Source organism: Mastacembelus armatus, chromosome 7 (genome assembly GCF_900324485.2).
Source record: "Mastacembelus armatus chromosome 7, fMasArm1.2, whole genome shotgun sequence".
Lineage (NCBI taxonomy): Eukaryota > Metazoa > Chordata > Actinopteri > Synbranchiformes > Mastacembelidae > Mastacembelus > Mastacembelus armatus.
Genome location: NC_046639.1, coordinates 20,689,332 through 20,710,366, shown reverse-complemented (window position 1 = coordinate 20,710,366; position 21,035 = coordinate 20,689,332). Strand labels below are relative to the sequence as shown.

General features: G+C 39.7%; 1 protein-coding gene across 1 annotated transcript in view; it reads right to left on the bottom strand.

Moving 5' to 3' along the window:
* The window catches only part of lamb2l (laminin, beta 2-like), a 38,056-nt gene that overhangs the window by 13,437 nt on the left and 3,584 nt on the right, over nucleotides 1-21,035 (bottom strand). The window contains exons 2-13 of the mRNA XM_026333057.2: nucleotides 15,751-15,829; nucleotides 8,467-8,636; nucleotides 4,164-4,299; nucleotides 3,814-3,887; nucleotides 3,298-3,486; nucleotides 2,873-2,936; nucleotides 2,252-2,454; nucleotides 1,803-1,923; nucleotides 1,404-1,592; nucleotides 1,009-1,188; nucleotides 756-868; nucleotides 223-302 (exon numbers count right to left, since the gene is read on the bottom strand). Coding sequence (XP_026188842.1) covers nucleotides 223-302; nucleotides 756-868; nucleotides 1,009-1,188; nucleotides 1,404-1,592; nucleotides 1,803-1,923; nucleotides 2,252-2,454; nucleotides 2,873-2,936; nucleotides 3,298-3,486; nucleotides 3,814-3,887; nucleotides 4,164-4,299; nucleotides 8,467-8,636; nucleotides 15,751-15,829 — 1,598 coding nt within the window. The remainder of the gene's footprint in view (nucleotides 1-222; nucleotides 303-755; nucleotides 869-1,008; nucleotides 1,189-1,403; nucleotides 1,593-1,802; nucleotides 1,924-2,251; nucleotides 2,455-2,872; nucleotides 2,937-3,297; nucleotides 3,487-3,813; nucleotides 3,888-4,163; nucleotides 4,300-8,466; nucleotides 8,637-15,750; nucleotides 15,830-21,035) is intronic.

Genomic DNA, 21,035 nt, shown 5'->3' with positions numbered 1-21,035 from the left:
TGTAACATAAAATGGTAAAGTTTAAATATCACATATAACCAGTCTTTACGTTTTCTTCTTTTGCTCTCGCCTCCTGTATGATCTAGACTGAATTATCCTCAGTCTTACTTCAGGGGTCATTTGAATTGGGCTATTTAGGCATTTTGTATTTTATTTATTAAATAAAAGTATAAAACACCTCTTTCTCAAAAAGCTTATGTCTAAAGATAAAAAAATCTGTACCTGTTGTTGAATGCTCCACCAAAGTCACAGTCACATGGTCTGCAGCCAGCCAGGTCATTACTGAGCCCCCAGTATTCAGGCTATGGGGATAGAAATAAACCTCAAAACCAGGATGCACAATAACATATGTAGAATGTAGTTCTTACATTCAGCATCAGAAGTAAAACAGTTCATCTTGCACTGTTGGGAACCGTACTGTGCAAAGGTTTTAGGCATGTTACATCTTTGCTCATCCCATTCTCATCCGTCATGCAATACCATCATGGAGGCATCTGGTTCATTCTGCAGCATGAGATTAAGACCAAACATACAGCCACCGCAATAAAGGACAAGGAGCCCTGCCACAGATAGTCTGGTTTAACATCATGGAGTTAGTCTGGGATCACATGACGAGACAGAAGACACTGACAGCCTCAGTCCACTAAAGAACTGTGTTAAGATGCTTAAAAGAACTGTTTTAAGGGTGCTCACACCAGTATGGATTTAGTTTTTCTACACTTTGTACTAATTTACTCATTTAAGTTTTGACTAACCAAACATTGGTTGCAGTAGCGACCGGTGACGTATCTTTTGCAGGAACAGTCCCCACTGATTTGGTCACAAGGAGCCTCCATCAAAATGATACCACGGGGGTCGCAGTTACAAGCTGATGGAGAAACACATACAAAATGGTGTGTTAATTACAGATCTTAAATTCAGATATATTTTTATATTCCAAAATGCTAATAAAAATTCTTTTCATCCCAGTTCAAACACACATCCTTTCAATGACACACACATACGTACGCTGGCAACCCAGTGAGTCGTTTTGACTGAGTCCATAGAAACCCTCCTTGCAGTTGTCGCAGCGCATGCCTTTGACATTGGCTTTGCAGCGACACTGTCCTGCAATCAAACCCGTGTTCAAGTTGGTGTGACTGTCGCACACTCCTCCCTCAAGAGATCCCACTGGGTCGCAGTCACAGGCTAGAGGTCAGAGGAAGTAAGAAGGAGAAGAAATTTGTGCTTTGTTTTATTACATGCTGACAAAATAAATAAAACAATGCATCAAAAACCTTTTCAGCTGTAGTAACTTCACTTTTCCCCATTTTTATATTTGACATCAGATGAACAAAGGACACCATTCCCTGCGATATCAAAGTGATCATCCCCACATGATGGCTGAAAACATTTTGACTCACCGACACAAACTCGTGGGTCCCTGATATCCTTATTAGGGTCTTGGTAGTAGAAAGGTTTACACATCTCACAGTTGCGCCCCATGGTGTTGTGTAGACAACCGTCACACACTCCTCCGCTAACGTTGCCTGTGGCCAAATACACCGCCATGTCGAAGTGACACTGGTTTGTGTGGCCATTACAGTTGCACTCTGTGGAAACAAGGAAAGAAGACTAATTAGATGCATGCAAACATTACTTTGGCTATAAGAGGTAACTGCAGTTGTCTTACTTAGGGCCAGTTGGGATTATCCAATATAATGAGAGCATTTGATCATCAAAAAGCTATCATCAAAATGTTGCAAAAAAGTGCGTGTGTGTGTGTGTGTTTGTGTGTGTGTGTGTGTGTGTGTGTGTTTCACCTCTGCATTTGTGTGGGTTCTCTGCTTCTGCTGGTCTCCAAGGCAGATCGCTGTGGAAATCTCTGCAACGTTCGCAGTTCAGGCCCTCAGTATTATGTTTGCATACACAGCGACCGTGGATCTGGCCAATCAGAAATGGTACGTGATTTTGTGTACTGAAAAAATTAGGTTTCCATTACTTTCTACAGTTCATTTCTATGCTCTCATAGAATATATCAGTTTAGTATTTAGTCCCACAGACAACTTGGCTGTGGGCGACACAGTATTCTGGTAGTTTGCGCTATCGCCTCGTAGCAAGAGGATTCTGGGTTCAAACCCAGGCCTGTATGTTCTCCAAACACCTGTGTGCTTTTTTTCCAGCCTCTTCTCACAGTCCAATGACATCCAGGTTAGGTGTGAGTTAAGGTGTGTGTTAAGACTTAGAGTGGTTATACAATCCACTAACTTACCATGCCGCTTTCGCGGGCATCAACCCCTGGTACTGGGGCGCACTCTGAGGCATGTCCGTAACAGAAGCAGCTCCCTCTGATCACCAGCTCGTAGATGGCGTAGTAATACTTTTGCAGGACATCAGAGCGTCGGTCCAGCAGGTCATCACCCAGGGTGTTGAGTTTGGTGAAATTAATACGCAGGTTTGTGATACGCAAAAGTTCTGTAAAGAAGAAAAACTGATTAATGAGGTTTAAGTCATGCATTTACCCATTTCAAGCTGCAATACAATACACTTGAACTTCAGTACACAAAATAGTAGCTTTTTATAGTTTTATGCTTATTGTTTCAACTTAGTTATTATAGTTACTGCCAAACTTAGCGTTTACTTTATTCCCAAGCACCACTGTATATGCATATACAGTAAAGATGTGACATATCAAGAAGTTGTCCAGTATCTGGGATCCAGGTGGCATGGCGAAAGTTGTAGTGCAGTATGGGTTTCAGTGCTTTCCCCCACTGCTGTGCTAAATTTCTGACTTATGTGGTCTTTGTTTATAAAGAAATATGACTTTTCTATGACATTTTGAAAAAAGGACTGTTAGTGGTCTGTATATGAAGAGCTAAAAGTCTTGACTGACCTTGAATGTCCAGGCTGTAGGGGTCTTTCACATGAATGGCAGGATCCAAAACTTTAAAAATAACCTTGAACACAGAAGAGAATTTTTTAGTTAAAGAAACACCCATTAAATTAAGAGATAAAAGTGTGTTACATCAAGATAAAAAAAAACTGCTGCTAACCAAACATTTTCATGTAAAACAAATGCTTCTTCAAAGGTAGAAATCACCTGCTAAAATACAGTTATAGATGAATATACAATATAGATGAACACAACAGTTACTGTATTACTGTCTGGACAAATCAAAGTATCTTCAAGCTGCACTCGTTTTATGAAAATCAGTTCTAGCATTTCTGTTTGTTTAATGCGGTGTATCACAAGTTGGAAAGTATTGACAACAACAAGAGTTAAAAATGACTGCTACTAGCTCCTTTCAAGCCTCTTACCTCTCCATCAGTGGAGGGTTCGATGTCGGAGTAGCGTTCCTCACAGATGATGTCATTGATGCGGTGCAGGCCATTGGCGGGGATGCGGGGGAAAGTTCTGGTACAGTTTGAGGCAAAGTAGCGGTAGGGGCGCCATGTGCGGCCAAAATCAGCTGAACGCTCGATGATCATAGCTGCAGGTCGGAAAGTCTGAGTAAGTAAAGAGAGAGACAACTCAATATGAACATATTTCAGGTTAAACTGTTAAGTTCTGGATAGTATGAGAAAAATGTCATATTTGTGATTAGGTGATACAGTGACTGCTTTATCTGGTTTCATGTTTCCTTTACTAACAGTAGGACGATGGCTTCGTGCCTGAGGGAATGCAGCTGCCAAATATCTGAGTGTACACAACAAACACACACCAGAACAAGTATGCAGCCAGACATGCTTCAGCACATACAGTATCTCAAACAGAGGTCTGCATAGATGCACATGCACACTGGCACCCACATACATTGCAAAAAGTGTGCACACCTTGAACTTCATTATGAGATGTGTGAAGTGGAATTCAGCCTCCAGGTTCATTCTGATGCTGACGTTCTCCTCTCCTGTGGAGGAAGTAACTGTCAGTGAGGGTCATAACGGCACAATTCACGTCTCGCGTCCTAAAGTCATTGTGCACCTGACTAACACCTTTCCAACATCACAATTTTTGAGTCTTCTGATATGACTCTTCTGAGGTCATGGATTTAGCTACAGTATTGAACTACTTTATTATGATGATGTAACTCTCACAAACAAGAAGAACAAGCACATTTTCCACATACACGCTTAGGACAGATAAAACACATTCATGTTCTTGTATAGGGTTAGAAAGTACACACCATTGACAGACTGCCACCACGTCTTGTCTCCATTGCTGTCTGTGAGGTAGATCACATTTTCGATGCGGTGGCTGTTTCTGTGGCGATTTGGGTCGTAGCGATGCTGGGAGTTACACTCAAAACATTTATCTGACTCCTGTCAAAGTGGAAGACATTTGCACATATGCAGCCACAAGGAATAAAATTAGGTAAGACAGTGACTTGTTTTAACACTTATATTCATAATATTAAATGACAGAAAAATGACCACGCTGTACAGTAAGCCATCCACTAATAAGCCACCTCATAGGGAATATATTCAAACCAGTTACTCAAATAGCACCTGAGCCTGTTGTCAAAAAATAAATAAATAAATCAATAATATATTGCTAAAATGCATTTTGTCTACACAAGTTGTGTCAGAGAGCCTGGACTGTTTGAACACTGGAAAAAAGGATTACAGAAAGAACAGTCAGAGGGAGAGAAGATAAGACAATGCGTAAAACAAGGAGGAAGAGAGAAGGAGGTAAATGAGAGGAAGTGCAAGAGAAGGAGGCTGCAGTGAGGATAAGAAGCAAAAAAACAAAAAAAAGACTAAGAACTTATTACTGTGAACCCAGTGGTGGCATATGGAAATAAAGTGAGCCTGCCCAGTGCTCCGGGGGCGTGCCAAGAACGCTTTTTATATTTTCATGGCTAGGCTTGCCTGACACACCTGTGGTGCACATGAATACTGGGTGGGATCAGAATGAGTACATTATCAAATGACTGGGTTACAGGGTGTTACAGGCTAGTCACGTTTACTACCTTCATCCCATTTAAACACAAGGCTCTCCCCATCATGACACACTGACAGAATTTTCCTCAGAGGAAGCTTTCAGGCAGGGAAAGACCTGTGGTGCTTTAAGCTAAATGCTAATGTGCTAACAGTGACAATATCAACATGCTGATGTTTAGCAAGCATCACCATCTTAGTTAGCACTCAAAGTAAAGCTGAGACTGATAGGAGTATCAATCATTTAGCAATCAAAAGTGTCATTTCTAAAGCTATGCATCCAACATGCCTGATTTTTCCACAGGATCTCAGTTCTCACTATGGAAATGTGCAACACAAAAAATAAGCAATTAAATAATAGGACCAACAACAAATATGCACAAATATAACTTCTATGCATACATGTGAATACCTGATGAGCCTACACTATATTTCGGTTGCATCAGCAATTGTAATTAAGGATAATAAAATAGATGTTTACAGAAAGAAAAAGTGGAAGAGCTCAGTCTTCAGGGCCAAGGCATAGATGGGATGTACTTAAAGTTAGAAAGGGAGGGTAGAGAAAGGAATAGTGCAGGTGAGAGAAGTAAGTATGAAGAGAGAGTGATGGTGAAGGACAAAGACGGGAGGCTTGGAGAATGAGGTAGATGCTGAAAGGGAGGTGCATTTGAGAGGGGGCCATTAAGAGGGGAGAAGGGCACAAGAAAGAGCTGAACAGGGAGATGAGGGTAAGTTGGCACAGAGAAGCAGTGGATTCCAGTGCAGCGTTTCTCAATTAGGTTGTTGTCAGGGGTGATTAAGCCTGTAACTACATGGCTGTTAAAGGATTCTGCTGAAAAGAAATACTTAAAGCGTGCTGAAAGTGGTGTGCGTAGATGTATGTGGATGTGCATGACCACACACGCACTCTCTCCATTTGTATAGATGTAAGTCTAAGTGAGTGTGTGTTTTTATTAACATGCATGCTTGCCTTTTACATCTACCCTCCATAATCCCAGCACAAATCTGCTCAGACACTCATCTCTGAGCCCAGCTGCTGAAAAGCTCATTCCTTTCTGTACAGTACCTCATCCTTCCTAACACATTGTTCCATCATTAGACAGCACTGAGCTTTTCCTGCAGCTTCATCACTGGTCCCATATTAAGAGAAAGATTTCAGCAATTTTAAACAGAAAAAGCAAACCACTTAACCCAAAAGCATTTGCAACTTTTGGTTAAGGAATTTTTATGTAGGAAGTGTCTATAGCTTTAATGTTCATACAAGCTCAATAACAATCTGATTTAAGTCTTCAATATAGAGAATGGACACCTGCCTTCCAAGATATGTTGTACCAACAAGACTACTGGACATTTGTTATTATGGAAGCTACAGTACCTTAAACACTCTCATTCTAATACGTCTTCTCATTCCAGGACACTGTAAAGCTTCAGCTGGTGCTTGATGTAAGCTTGTGTGGCTTTAAGACCTTCCCTCCCTCCTCTGAGCTCTTATTTATCACCCATTAGTCAAGCCTGGTCAGCCCAACTACTCGGCTTTCTGCCCCAACAATACACTGATGTAAGTCTGATCTTGATTTGAAAACACTTCTTTGTCACAGTAAGATGGAGGCTTTACAAAAACTAGCAAATCCTACCTCCCTCACCCAGTTTCTTTTCCACTACAGCGCAAATCTGAAACCGATTTCCCTGCTGCTAATACTTCACTTCACCCCCGCAATGCTTTTTTCTCCACTCCCATTGATCTACATTAATGTACCTACTGCTTTTGCCATTCCTTTCAATGTTTTCTAATGTTCTTTTTTTTTTTTTGGGCCCTTTCTTTCGACATAGAAATTTGTCAAAAGTTAGTTACATTCATTTATGTCTAAGGGCCAAACCAGGACCCCTGGTTTATACAGTTCTTTTACACATTTGGCAGCTAACTAAAATGCACTGCTTCTCCAGGCACACAAGTTAAAAGCTGTGCATAAAAACTCTCTATTCTGATCTCATGAGCAACATAACCTGTGAATATTCACATTAATCACAAACTAAATGAAAACTAATGGAGTGAGAGAAAAAGTGTTTGGTGTAGGCCTCTAGAGGAACTTCTCACAGACCAGATTGAAGATTTATGAAATAACAGGTTGTCACCCTATCCTTCCCTTTACTGTGACAGAGGGCCTCTCACCAATCAGAGAATGTCAATCATGCTCACCTGGAAGGTGACCTGCCCTGCAGCAATGGAAGCGCAGGCATGTAAATGCAGAAGCATGGAAATGCATGTAGTTTACATGGTATATGTCAACATGATGGTGAACATGTCAGGAGTCGTGTCATGTAGAGGCAAATAGAAAAACAAGAGCTGCATACTGTAGAGCACATTGTCTCACCCCATCCAGGTGTGAAAAAGGAAGTGTAACAAACAAACTGCCTGTACCTACAGCAATCAGCTGTATGTCTATTTCATAAAAATATCTGTGCTAAGATTTATGCATGAAGTCTGGAGGGCTCCACACTGGAAATCTTCCACCTTATATTGGTCTCTATGAAGAGGAACATTCAGCAGCTATAGTGGTGATACCACAACTAGAGTGGGGAGGCTGTTGAATTTGTCTTAAGAAAAAAAAAAAAGAAAAGAAAAAAAAGGAAACTCCTTCAGCAAATTCACAGAAGGTGCACGGTGAGCTGCAGAGTCCCAACAACTACTACATTGACTCCTGTGTCCAGAGTTTGAGGCAAGTGGTAATAATGTTGTGACTGATCAGTACAACCCAACAATACAGTGATGTACAGTAAGTCTGCACTGCACCTTTCTCAAACCAGTTGATGGGATGAGGTGTGGTGAGGTGAAAGATCTTTATCACAAAGTGAAGAGTCAACGAGAGAACAGGATCAAAAAAGACAGGGTTAGGGAGAGATAAAGAAACGTAAAGAGAAACAGAGAGAGGCAACTGGAGTGTGTGATGAAGGTGTGGCTGACTTATGTGTCCACACCTGTTGCCTGATACTGAAAAGCTGGGTAGTGACAGGGGGCTTGGCTCATGGAAACTGGGCAAGGAGCAGACAGATGAACAAATAAAAATGGAACAGTACAGGTTGAAGATTGAAGGGTGGGTGATGGTTGAGTGCTTAGAAATGAGAACAAACATTCCAGTTTTTCTTTTGTATTGATTACAGGGTGTAATGTACAGTATTTTGAAGGGGGAGGCTGGGTGCTGAGAGATGGAACAGAAGCAGTGAATTTTTTTTTAATAACAGTGACTGAATATTCTAGCTGTGGAAAAAAAAAAATCAATGGGAATTACAGCACAATGGCATTCAAGGCTGACATGAAGGCAGGAAAATAATGCACGTGGCCAGTCTGTCATTAACCTGAAGGAATGAATTGGAAATCAATCTTTTCGTAGGATATCATTACCAAATACTCCATTGGTACTTGTATGCCCAGGGCAAAAATACTGGTGCTTTTATTCAACCTACAGCTGAAATTATTGTTATTATTATTATTATCATTACCATCGTTATTATATTTAGTCCTATTATTTCAACTTCACTGTGTGTTCTGACCTGCAGATGGCTGACAATGCAGTAGTGCTCTGGTCCATTTAGTCCACACGTAGAACTGGCACTAAGGTTGACAGCCCGTCCAATCAGAAGATTTCCTGTTGCAGGGTAACAGCTTCCCTCTGTGCAGCCATGAGGACCTGATGGTAGCTCCTGTCCAAACATGCCAGGAGCTAGAAGAAGGGGGAAGGAGGGGAGAAACAAAGGAAGGAGTAATTATTCTAATAATCATGGTCCCAACTTGATATGTGAAGTTATGCACACTGTGAGAACCTGTCATTCTTCACTGTATGGAAGAAATTGTTTTAAACACAAATTAATTTCATCTGAAATATTGGTTTCAGATTTCATTAGAAAGTATTCTTCACACACAAAAATGGAGCAGAATGTGGTAATGTATCACTTCTCCACACAGCATAATAGGCAATTTACATTTGCTGTAGAAGATCTAAGCACATGTTTTAAATGCCCAGTGCACCTTTGTTTTCAGGTATTTACCTAAGCAGATCTCTGCTCAGTTAGTAGTTCTATGGTGCATACTGGGAATTACATGCTGAGATCAGACTGTGCACAGTGCATGTATTTATACTAAACTGATGTTACTGAACATGAAATTGTCCCTGGGGCATCTAGATGGTGCTCATTTAAAGTAACGAGGCACATTATGTCTGCGAGAAGCAGGCTCAACAGTTCAAGCAGAAAGAGCTGGTTTCACACAGGATGAAGCTGGAGAGAGAAACATTAACTGAAGGTCACAAGATTATACATAGTACAAAGTTAATGTTTTCATGATTCCTTTGCTCTGGGAAAGCATTGGGAAAGAACTGCCTATTTATGTGGAGGGAAACAAAGAAGATAGGAACCACACCTGCTGACTGATTTGAAGAATACAGGCTTTCATAAAGTCAAGAGAAGGGATAAGAGTATATAAAGAGCCAGATCAATGTTGAGAGCATGTTTTGTAGGAGATATTCTTTGTATTGTGCGCCGTGCATAAGCAATGTACAGAGACTAATACTGTTAAGAGTTTTTGTCTAAATCTGTTAATTCATTATAAAGTCACACTTTAGTCACACAGTGACTTCAGACTTGTCCTTGGAAGACTAGGGACTTAACTTGGACTCCATATTTAGGACTTATAGGCAACTTTTATAGTTTTTTAGTCTTTAGAGTTTTTTTAGTACATTAAATGATGAGTTGAATAACATTCCCAACTGTGACTGTGAAAAATACATCACAGGGTCACAAACATAATGCAATGAGCAGATATTTTGATTTTACAAGCTGGGTGTTTATTCACAGTTAACTCCTTAGCACCACGTTGACGAAGAAAATATTACAGATATTGAATGAAATTAGGTAGAGTACATCATTTGGGCAGAGAGAATACCCATTATGATTAGGCTCAACTTCAGAGTTCAGGTACAGTGGGTACGGAAAGTATTCAGACCCCTTTAAATTTTTCACTCTTTGTGTCATTGCAGCCATTTGCCAAAATCAAAAAAGTTCATTTTATTTCTCATTAATGTACACTCAGCACCCCATCTTGCCAGAAAAAAACAGAAATGTAGAAATTTTTGCAAATTTATTAAAAAAGAAAAACTGAAATATCACATGGTCATAAGTATTCAGACCCTTTGCAGTGACACTCATATTTAACTCACATGCTGTCCATTTCTTCTGATCCTCCTTGAGATGGTTCTGCTCCTTCATTGGAGTCCAGCTGTGTTTAATTAAACTGATTGGACTTGATTAGGAAAGACACACACCTGTCTATATAAGACCTTACAGCTCACAGTGCATGTCAGAGCAAATGAGAATCATGAGGTCGAAGGAACTGCCCAAGGAGCTCAGAGACAGAATTGTGGCAAGGCACGGATCTGGCCAAGGTTACAAAAGAATTTCTGCAGCACTCAAGGTTCCTAAGAGCACAGTGGCCTCCATAATCCTCAAATGGAAAAGGTTTGGGACAACCAGAACTCTTCCTAGACCTGGCCGTCTAGCCAAACTGAACAATCATGGGAGAAGAGCCTTGGTGAGAGAGGTAAAGAAGAACCCAAAGATCACTGTGGCTGAGCTCCAGAGATGCAGTAGGGAGATGGGAGAAAGTTCCACAAAGTCAACTATCACTGCAGCCCTCCACCAGTCGGGGCTTTATGGCAGAGTGGCCCGACGGAAGCCTCTCCTCAGTGCAAGACACATGAAAGCCCGCATAGAGTTTGCCAAAAAACACATGAAGGACTCCCAGACTATGAGAAATAAGATTCTCTGGTCTGATGAGACCAAGATTGAACTTTTTGGCGTTAATTCTAAGCGGTATGTGTGGAGAAAACCAGGCACTGCTCATCACCTGCCCAATACAATCCCTACAGTGAAACATGGTGGTGGGAGCATCATGTTGTGGGGGTGTTTTTCAGCTGCAGGGACAGGACGACTGGTTGCAATTGAAGGAAAGATGAATGCGGCCAAGTACAGAGATATCCTGGAAGAAAACGTCTTCCAGAGTGCTCAGGACCTCAGACTGGGCCGAAGGTTCACCTTTCAACAGGACAATGACCCTAAGCACACAGCTAAAATAACAAAGGAGTGGCTTCGGAACAACTCTGTGACCGTTCTTGACTGGCCCAGCCAGAGCCCTGACCTAAACCCAATTGAGCATCTCTGGAGAGACCTGAAAATGGCTGTCCACCAACGTTCACATCCAACCTGACAGAACTGGAGAGGATCTGCAAGGAAGAATGGCAGAGGATCCCCAAATCCAGGTGTGAAAAACTTGTTGCATCATTCCCAAGAAGACTCATGGCTGTACTAGCTCAAAAGGGTGCTTCTACTCAATACTGAGCACAGGGTCTGAATACTTATGACCATGTGATATTTCAGTTTTTCTTTTTTAATAAATTTGCAAAAATTTCTACATTTCTGGTTTTTTCTGTCAAGATGGGGTGCTGAGTGTACATTAATGAGAAATAAAATGAACTTTTTTGATTTTGGCAAATGGCTGCAATGACACAAAGAGTGAAAAATTTAAAAGGGGTCTGAATACTTTCCGTACCCACTGTACATCAAACACATGTGCATCCAACATGCGTGTCACAGTTTGCATAGTGTATATTAAATGGAAGCCAGGCTCAGAACGGAACAAGGGGAGAGATTCTGTAGAAAGAATAAAAACAAATAGTAAAATTATTGTTGTTGTTGTATAATGTTTTAGATAATGCTCAACAACCCACAAATCATGACTGTCTAAGAAGAAGCTTGTTAACTGTAAATTTTCTTGGTTCCTTCAAAGCCCCTCTCCCATGTAAACACTGAGTCCAGATCACTGATTGTGAATAACAGGCCTCATTAGGGTTTGTGAGAGAGGCAGTGAAGTAAAGGAAGAGCAGAGACAGACAATGAGATAAATTATGGACCAATATTACACAAACAAGAGGTGAAAGCTCAAACAAGCACATGTGATCAAATGTGCATGGCTAAGAAAAACACAAGCCTCCATAATCAGGAGTGCACAGGGTGACAGGGAATAAGAAATGTTGATAGTGGTGCTGTAACTGAAAGCCTTTCATGCTGTTGATCTATGAAAATAGACGGCAACATGTTGAGACATTACAGGAAAGACATGGGCGGTTTGAGATGGAATCAAAAGCATCTTCTTAAAAAAAAAAAAAAAGTGCTTCCCTGCTTTAAACAGACAGCTCTCTAATGGCGGAGGACTCTCAAATACTCATATATGTCATTCTGTGTAACATTTGTAGCATTGGAAAATATATATGATTTCTGTCATAATTGTTTCTTTGTGAAGGATATGATTGATGAAATCTTTTGTTTATGTGATTGTTCTGTCACACAATCCTCTGTGTGGAAGATAATGGTACAAAGGAACATAGTGTATCTCATAATGGTAAATTAAACTCAATGAATGCTTTTGTTGAAGCTGAAAATAACAATGACATGCACCCCTCCCCCCCAACCCAAACAGCCCCTCCAATGCGGAAACATGAAAACCGAGAGCTGTAACTGGCCTCACTTCACAGGTACGACATTGCACCACTAGTTCACTCACTGGCCAAATAACTTGCCTTAACACACAATTCTTACTGCCAGGAGCAAAAAGTAAATAAAGCTGCAATCAGTTTCTAAATATAGCCATGTTGATTTGTAATCTATTAGAACTTGTTCTTACAAAAGTTCAAATTTTCATATTTTCTTGTCACAGATTTACCTGATATGTCTACCCTGGTGTTGTATATTAAAGGCTGATAAAGAGAGTCAAGAAGTAGCATCCAGATGTGTTATAGCCTCCTGTCCAGACAGTCTGTGTCTTAGCACATAACCCTCACAACAGTCGTATCTAACAGTCATAAATTACCCCGTTTTAATTACTGACTGAGGTTGTGATTTTGTGAAGACTCCAGACTCCACATGAGTGAAATGTTGCCAGGACATTCCCTCTCTAATTCAGCGTGTCGGGCTCTATAGAGCACTGACTCATTTTGCAAAAGATGGTTCTGACATCTGAAGTGTGACAGTTGTGTTTATCTGTTTGCTGCTGGAGACATATCCTTTACTTGGTTTTCACCTGTCCTGACTAGCATGGAGAATGTCAGAATATGCACTTGCATGTGTGCACTGGACTGTTTCATTTGTACATGCACTAACATACTGTCCATATCATTATGTGTTTGGTTGTGTTCTCAGTTGGTGCACAAGAATACTGAATGTCAAAAACTTGAAGTCCTCTGTGCAAATGATGTTTGACACCAGCTGGTTTACTAGTGTGTGATTACAGTACAGCACATGGCAGTCACAAGTAAACACTATGCCGCACCATGATAGGAATGCAGGGAGAGTAAAATGTTTATCCTTAGAGAAAAACTTTCCAGGTGTCACTGTGGTGAACACAAAGGATGCAAACACACACTTGACCTCTGCGCACAGACACACATCTAAGTAGGTGCTTTCTATCTAGTAAAGGTCAAAGAATAAAGCTACAGATAGACATATTGGAAAAAAAAAAAAAATCATCCCTATGTTAAATGTTCGCTAAATTGGTAAAACATTTTACTGGAGTGGCAACAGTGGAGCAGGACAAGGCAGGAATGTAAACAAAACATGTTCAGGGTGTCACAGTATTCAGTGTTAACAACAAGCCTCAAGCTCTGAGATTCACATTTTATTTTGTTTCACTGCCAATTTTCTGTCATAAGTGATTTTTCTACAACACACTTCTCTGAGACATCTACAGTTAGTGAATCCTAACGTCATGCTTTTTATGGACTGCATATACAGTGTGTTATATTAAGAGTTTATCAAGTCTATGTTAACCTTGTCCTTGTTTGTATATTTTTTTCTTGGCTTACTTTTCTTTAACAGGGTCACTTGCTTTCTCAAAGTAGAGGCTGTAAATTATCCTTGGTATCTATCTGTAGTAGTAATAAATATTTACATATTTATCTGTAGTAAATATTCATGTGCTTGTTGACATGTTGAATGGTAAGGAGCAGTTCAAAGTGTCAGCCTGTTCCCTGTGCAAACTATAAATGTATGTTGATACGTTTATACATTCTGCAGGTTGCTCACCTTGCTCACCTATATCCAAAAACAACTTGGTTTAGCTCAGGAGTGTTAAGGTTAATTAAGTCTCACTGGGAGAGAAGGCCACAAGACTTCCAATGTGAAAACTCTGGATGATGTCATTGTTGTATAAGTTTTCAGTTAATTATCTATTGTGTAAAGTATTTATTAGGAAATAATGTCTCTAATGTCTCTGCCACTATTTTAAAATTTAGGATAATCTACTGAAATCTGAATGGTTGCCTTTGTTGTCTGCAAACGTATCTACACACGTTGTTTGTGTACTTTATTTTTACCGTTTATTTATTTCCCCCTGCCATTATGTGCTAGTGCAGCAAGCACTGGGCATATTTAATTATGGGTCTGGTCAAACCAATCCCAGTTAATACTGGCGGACACCCTGGTACAGATGTTCATTCTTTCACTGGTTTATTACTGTGAGTGGCAGGACGGCCATATCAAAATTACACACGTTGGCATTTTACTCCCCCACAGTCTTGTTCTAGTTAATAATAAACACACACTGACACATATTGTAAGTGAGTTAGGAAAGTATGGCTTCCCTAACCAGTCTCTATATTAACCCATGCATGTGGCTAAAAGTAAAGACAAGAATTTCTGTGTTATGCCTCCATTGAAATTTAAACACAAAAACATGAATCACCAGGGGCCAAGTCCTAACATTTAACAGTGGCGGTGCACTTTACGTGTGGCCTTTTTCAAAAATACCCCTCAATCACCAATTAACCCTGTGAAAGCCCGTTTCTGCCTCGGAACCAGCTCTGCTGTCATAGTCTATCATTAAGTTATTATTAAGGTTTTTTTAATTACAGCGACCTTGTGTGTGTTTACTATGAGTCAGGGATTTGTACTGGAAAAAGATGGAAAGCAACTCCGCTGGAAGCTGCATGTTTGATATCACAGTTGGCTACAGACAGGTTAAAGACATTGACATTAACTGTGAGTTCAGGCAAGGTTCAATGTTGGTTTTAGTCTCTATACAGGGAGTGTTGAGAATACAATAGTATAGAAATAACCATCCTTATTCTTTAGGGTCCTAATTTGGATACAGTGTTATTCTTCACTATACTGTGGCAAAGCTAGTAATAATTTGTATTACTATTATTATTGTTTACCCATCTTTTTGCCTGGATAGAAAGGCAGCATGCACTAAACTTTCACGTTAAACATTCACTTCCTGTTCCTTAAAGTAAACACAATCCAGTACAAACATCTGTGGTTACAGCTCAATCCTGCGATTAGTGCACATGAAATAATGAAGGATTAGACCTAATGGCAATGTACAGGTCTGAAGATTTCCTTTGGCTTTGAGTCTACTATGGTAAAAGCAACACCACATATGGGTTTAAGGCTCAGAAGGAAATGAGATAAGCTGCTGCTTATGCGACTTGGCTCACATGCCATATGATGTGTGTTTTTTATTTTTACTTTTGAATAAAATTCATTTGTTGTGCTGATTTAAGTTCCTCCATATTAGATCTCACATATGTTTAAATAAAATCTTACTGACATATAAAGGCACAAACTCAATGGAAACAAATCAAATACTAATTGGGTTTGAATTTATATTACTGTGCAAAATTTACATAGAATTAAATCACATAAAGCCAGTGTTGTAGGTATGATTATGTAGAGGAGAGGTGAAAGCACCTGTTAAACTAATGGACAAACTGCCCTATAGCTTCTACTCACCCAGCATGAGGAGACTCAGATACACAGCCATGGTGGGCATCAGGATGCCTGCATGCATGGACACCAATCTTCTCCCTGGCTGCAACAAACAGACATAAATCATTTGAGAGTCTAACAAAGCCATTTACTAGTATTATTATTATTTTGCCTACAAAGTGCGGTGGTAAAGTTTGGTATTAAAATACTTAGCAAAGCAGCATTAAAGGCTAAAAACCTGAACTGCTACTGTGGTGCAGGGCATTCTCTGAGGTGACTTTGTCTTCACACTGAAAAAACAAAAGGCCTCTTCTCCGTCCTCAGGCAGGAGGACGGTTTTTATTTCACACGTACTGTAAAACGCTTTCGCAGCCTACATAAGTCAGAGGGAGAGCTGCTTTGTTTGTTTTAATATGAATGTCTTCAATTTCAAGAACTCTTTCTTCAAGAAGAATTTAACTACACTTACTAATCTGAGTTAGTGAAAGCATTTTTCACTCACGTGGCCCCACACTCACACAGTCAAAGGCAGAAGCACTGACGAGTGACCCGACAACAGTTCAATAGGTTTACACATGTATTAACTTGGCGATTGTATTCCTAACAATAAGGTATTTATTTTCATGGCATTTAGATGCAAATGCAATATAACAGCTTGAATAATTGTGTATTCAAACAGCTCATATTAATCAGCTGCTCCTAAAATAAACTTGAACAGCAGTGACATTAAATTGGTTTTCACTCGAGGTTAATTATGGTGTTCACAAAACATTATTCATGCATGCAGAATATCATCATATATAAATATGTTTTACTTTAAATCCTCATTCAAGGGTAGAAAAAAAAATTCACCTGTTACATCCAATAATTTATTTGAAATCTAAAAATACTTTTTCAGGAGATTAAGCTGTTTGTTTTACAAGAATGTTGAGGAGTTGGACATGTTTTTTATATAAGATATACGAATAATAACTAATAATGAAACTGAGGTAGTGAAACACTTTTTTTAACAGTGATTGTAAAAGTTATTTGCTACTATTAAAACACAACTGTCCTATTAATATGAGATGGGGCCACAGGCTTGTTAAATGTGAACCAAATTTTTTATACAGTCCCAACTTATTATAATAACATATTCATCATGCAAGTTAAATTGTTGTTTGTGTTGATTCTGAAATCTGTGTTTCTTTATATTTCTGGACAGTGATGTAAAAAGGGATCACAAGTGAGGAAAAAAAATGCAGGATGTAAAGTGGAAGTGGTAAAGTGGAAGGTATGTGGTGAAAACAAGATTAAATATTCATATATGACAGCACAGTTTTATACCTAAAATGAAAACACAAGACTAATCGACTGAAATCAAGCTTGAAGTTGATTATTAACACAGCACTAATAATAACTAATTTTAGCTTTGTACTCACACAGCTAGGTCACCTCACCCTCCTCTGCACTGTCTCTCTGTAGGCCAGTTCTGTTTAACAGTGAGTACCAGTCAGTCAGTTCCCGTTTTCCAGTGTGCACATGTACAGGCCCTGAACCCCAAAGTATATATTTACGCATGCATGCACATGTGTAGTGTGCATGTGCACCAGAATGTGTAAAACAAACTTGGAAGCACAACTGACGGCAGCGATGGAAAAACAGAGGGAACACTGCGGGCCAATGAAAAAGCAGAGTGTATGCGGGACCCCCCTTCATTCCTCTTCTCCCTCCGTTTTGCCCTCCCTCCCCTCGCTCGCTCCCACCGACTCGTCACTGGGGCACTGGGGTGAATGGACAGCTATTCTTATTCTAATTCCTCTGTCACTCTGTGGGCCACTGGCTGAAAGAGGGGAATGGTCTCCAGGCTTTTGGAATGCACCACCCTTTTCTTATGGACGCTGAGGGAGAACGGATGGCGAGAGAGGATGAGGAGGCCAGAGAGAGGAAGAGAGAGAGTGAAATTTTGTGCAGTACACTCACAAACATTGAGGACAAGTGCTTTACAAACATTAGTCATTGCTATTATCTTTTTCAAAAATCTGTTTATTTGAGATTTTAATTGAGATGCCATCTTTAATCTTTAAATGAATACAGAGTTCAACATTTTGGGAATACACTATCTGTGTCAGGGTATCTGTGTGTGTAAGTTACATGTGTGTATGCATACATACATGTCATAGAGAACAAAGTGCTGTTCAAATGAACAGCACTCTGCTGATGTGACCTTTGCCCTCTCCTAAAGAGGGTGACGGAGAGCCTGAATGAGGGTCCAAGCAGCCAACACAGAAGACACCAGCAGAGCCAATGGTACGAGTTCGACATACATTTTTACCCAGAAACCTGTTTTCATCAATCTTCTCCTGTTTTCATGCTGTGATTCTTGGTAGCCTCGACCTTGTACAAAGACATGCAGATAATCACTACAGTACGATAAGAGGCAGCCTGCAGAAAGTTCAATGCCATCCTGTGCAGCGGTCAAAGTCAAGAAATCTTGAACTACTAGTCCAAACAATACCAGGCTTCCTTGAACACAATAAGATGATAAGCTCAGCTCTGTGTCTGAGCTTGTGTACACATCAAATGAAGGGCTCCACGCTGAGCTCCTGAACACACTGCCAATACGTGCAGTTTGAGACGCTGTAAGACAAGGCTGGGCTGGAAACTGGAATCAGATCATTCAGATGAGCTCATGTAGGAAGTTTGCATTCTTATTGCAGCTATTTAGAGCTGCTGCAATCTTTAGTTGACAGTTCATGACACTCACTATTTCCAACTACTTCCAATTATGTCTATTACATTTAGGCATTTTCCCAGTACAGTTCCTGATTTGATTCAACAATTGGATCCATTTTGAAAATGTATCTATTATTTTTTTCTAACTATTTCAAATGTTAATTCCTTTCATAAAACTTTAATACATAACCACTATTCCTAGTGTATCCACTTATCCTGTACTTTCAGCATAGCTCAGCTTCCAACTGTTTTCAGGTACAGTCATGGATAAATTATTAAACAGAGCTACCTGGCACAGGCCCAGGAGCCCAAGGGGTCAAGGGACCCTAGAGGAGAATCTTGAAGGGAGTGTTAACCTCTCAACTGGAAGGTGGACTACAACAACAAATAAACAACAAAATACAGAGAAAAAAATGGAGGGAAAACAGCTGTAAAGATAAACAAAATCACACAGTGATAAAAGAGTGAAAACTGCAAAATGACAACCAAAACATAGAGGCAAAGTGTAAATATCAATGCAAGATGACTGTGAAGAGATGCAAAACCAGTCAAAATGGGCACAAAAGGGCTAAAAAAGACACAGAACAACCACAAGACACAAACTGTCTACAAATCATCTGGCTGCTCCTACAAATGTAGGGGATATAGGGGCTTTTCGGATGTCTGTGCCCAGGGGCCCAATTCGTCCTGATCCCTTCATGAGTACAGCCAATCACCAACAGGTGTTAAAGATGACTCAATATGCTACAGACTTTTTTTTTCTTAAAATGTAATGTCTGTTACTAAACTAATTAGATGAGCTAGCACAAGTAGTGCCTGGGCTACAAATACTTCTGTGTTAGACTATACAAGGCATAAAAATGAGGAATAAAGAAAAAAGAGAGAATGCACATAACAAACAAACAGTACAGCAATTCAGTTCGCCTCCAGCAGAAAGATGCACCTGCAGCAAACAGCAAGTACAGTGCCCTGAACTGTTAAAGAAGACAGGATGCCTGACTAGAAACTAACCTCTGACACTTCCAGTCTACTGAAAAACAATCAACCACAGAAGGCACCTTGAAGAAATGTCACATATTGATATATATAGAATTTAATCTTTGAAAATATAACTGCACAAATCAATGTGTGACCTTGTTATATTGTGTTCACATTCCACCACCATTTTCCAACACATTTATGCTTTCCAGCAAAGTCAAAAGCAGAGATGGAGCCATTACTCAGAGCTTTTTTCTGCTTTAGAATTTAGAAAGTTATTTTTCCTTGACTCTGAAAAACTGCCATCAAAAGAGACGTTTAGTTTAAGCTTTAGATATCTAACAATGTTTAAATATATCTACAAAAGTTAAATCATAAAATTAGGTAGGCCTAGTGCTTTGGGCTAAATTCTTCTACAAAATGTTGAAAAAGACTGACTTAGTTCCATATTATCAATATACTGCTTTTAAAGAATACTTAAGGAATCCTTACAACAACAAAAAAAAAAAAATCCCACCAAATAACTTTGTGTAATATACAAAAATCTTTTCTTTTATTATCCTTGTCTATTTAAAAAATATAGTGTAATTCAAATGAATTCTTGCTGCTGATGTTCCCTTACAATTACATGGAAAGAGCAACAATAACAACAATTTACAAATATTTTAATAGAAACACTGAGGTCTTCAGGTGTGGAAGTACAGCCGTGCATCAGGATCAGGAACTGAAATCTACAGGAGAGCACTCAGAAAACAAACATAAACCCAGAGCAACACATTACGTCTTTAACAGCAAACAACTCAAATGTCTGCTTGATTTGATAAAAACAGACCACCCAAAAACAACATCTTCACCTAAATGAATTCTGTTTAACTACAGTGTTAAACAAAGAAAAAACTTCCTAATCCACTACATCAACATCAGATCATCGCCTGTGGAGCCAAAGGAAATCCCACAAAGCTGTCTGGGTATTTTTTTTCAGTTCTGCTGGTACCTTACACTAAAATAAAGATTACCATCCAAGAAATTCTCTATTTCAGGATTGGAGAGAGTTAAATCTCCCTGTGTGAGATACAGTGCTGATTTTCACTGCTATTGACCCAGACCTCAAATAAAGCACACCTTACCATCTATTCCTAGGCTTACTTGGCCTTTGTTCCACACACCTATGTACACACACACACACACACACACACACACACACACACACACACACACACACACACACACACACACACACACACACACACACACACACACACACACGCAAAATAGAAAAAGTGTATGTGCATTCCTGCTCATACACATTCAAAAGGGTTTAGTTTTTTGCTTATGTTACTGTTTGCCTTCATATTCCAAACAGTACTTTGTATAGGGCCTACTCTGAAATCAGCCCTGGCCTGCAGGGCCTTAAGTTATCACAGATATTAATCTTTAACTAAATTCAAAGGGACGCACCCAAGAGTGACAAAATGCTCATGCAAGGGCATGACCAGACAGTAGCCGGTGAGGAGCCTTTAAAGTAATTACATTCAATGCACACACACATCAAGTAAAACACCACATCATGTTGGGACTAGAAAGTTTGAGAATCAGTAGATGAGAGGTAGAGGTGA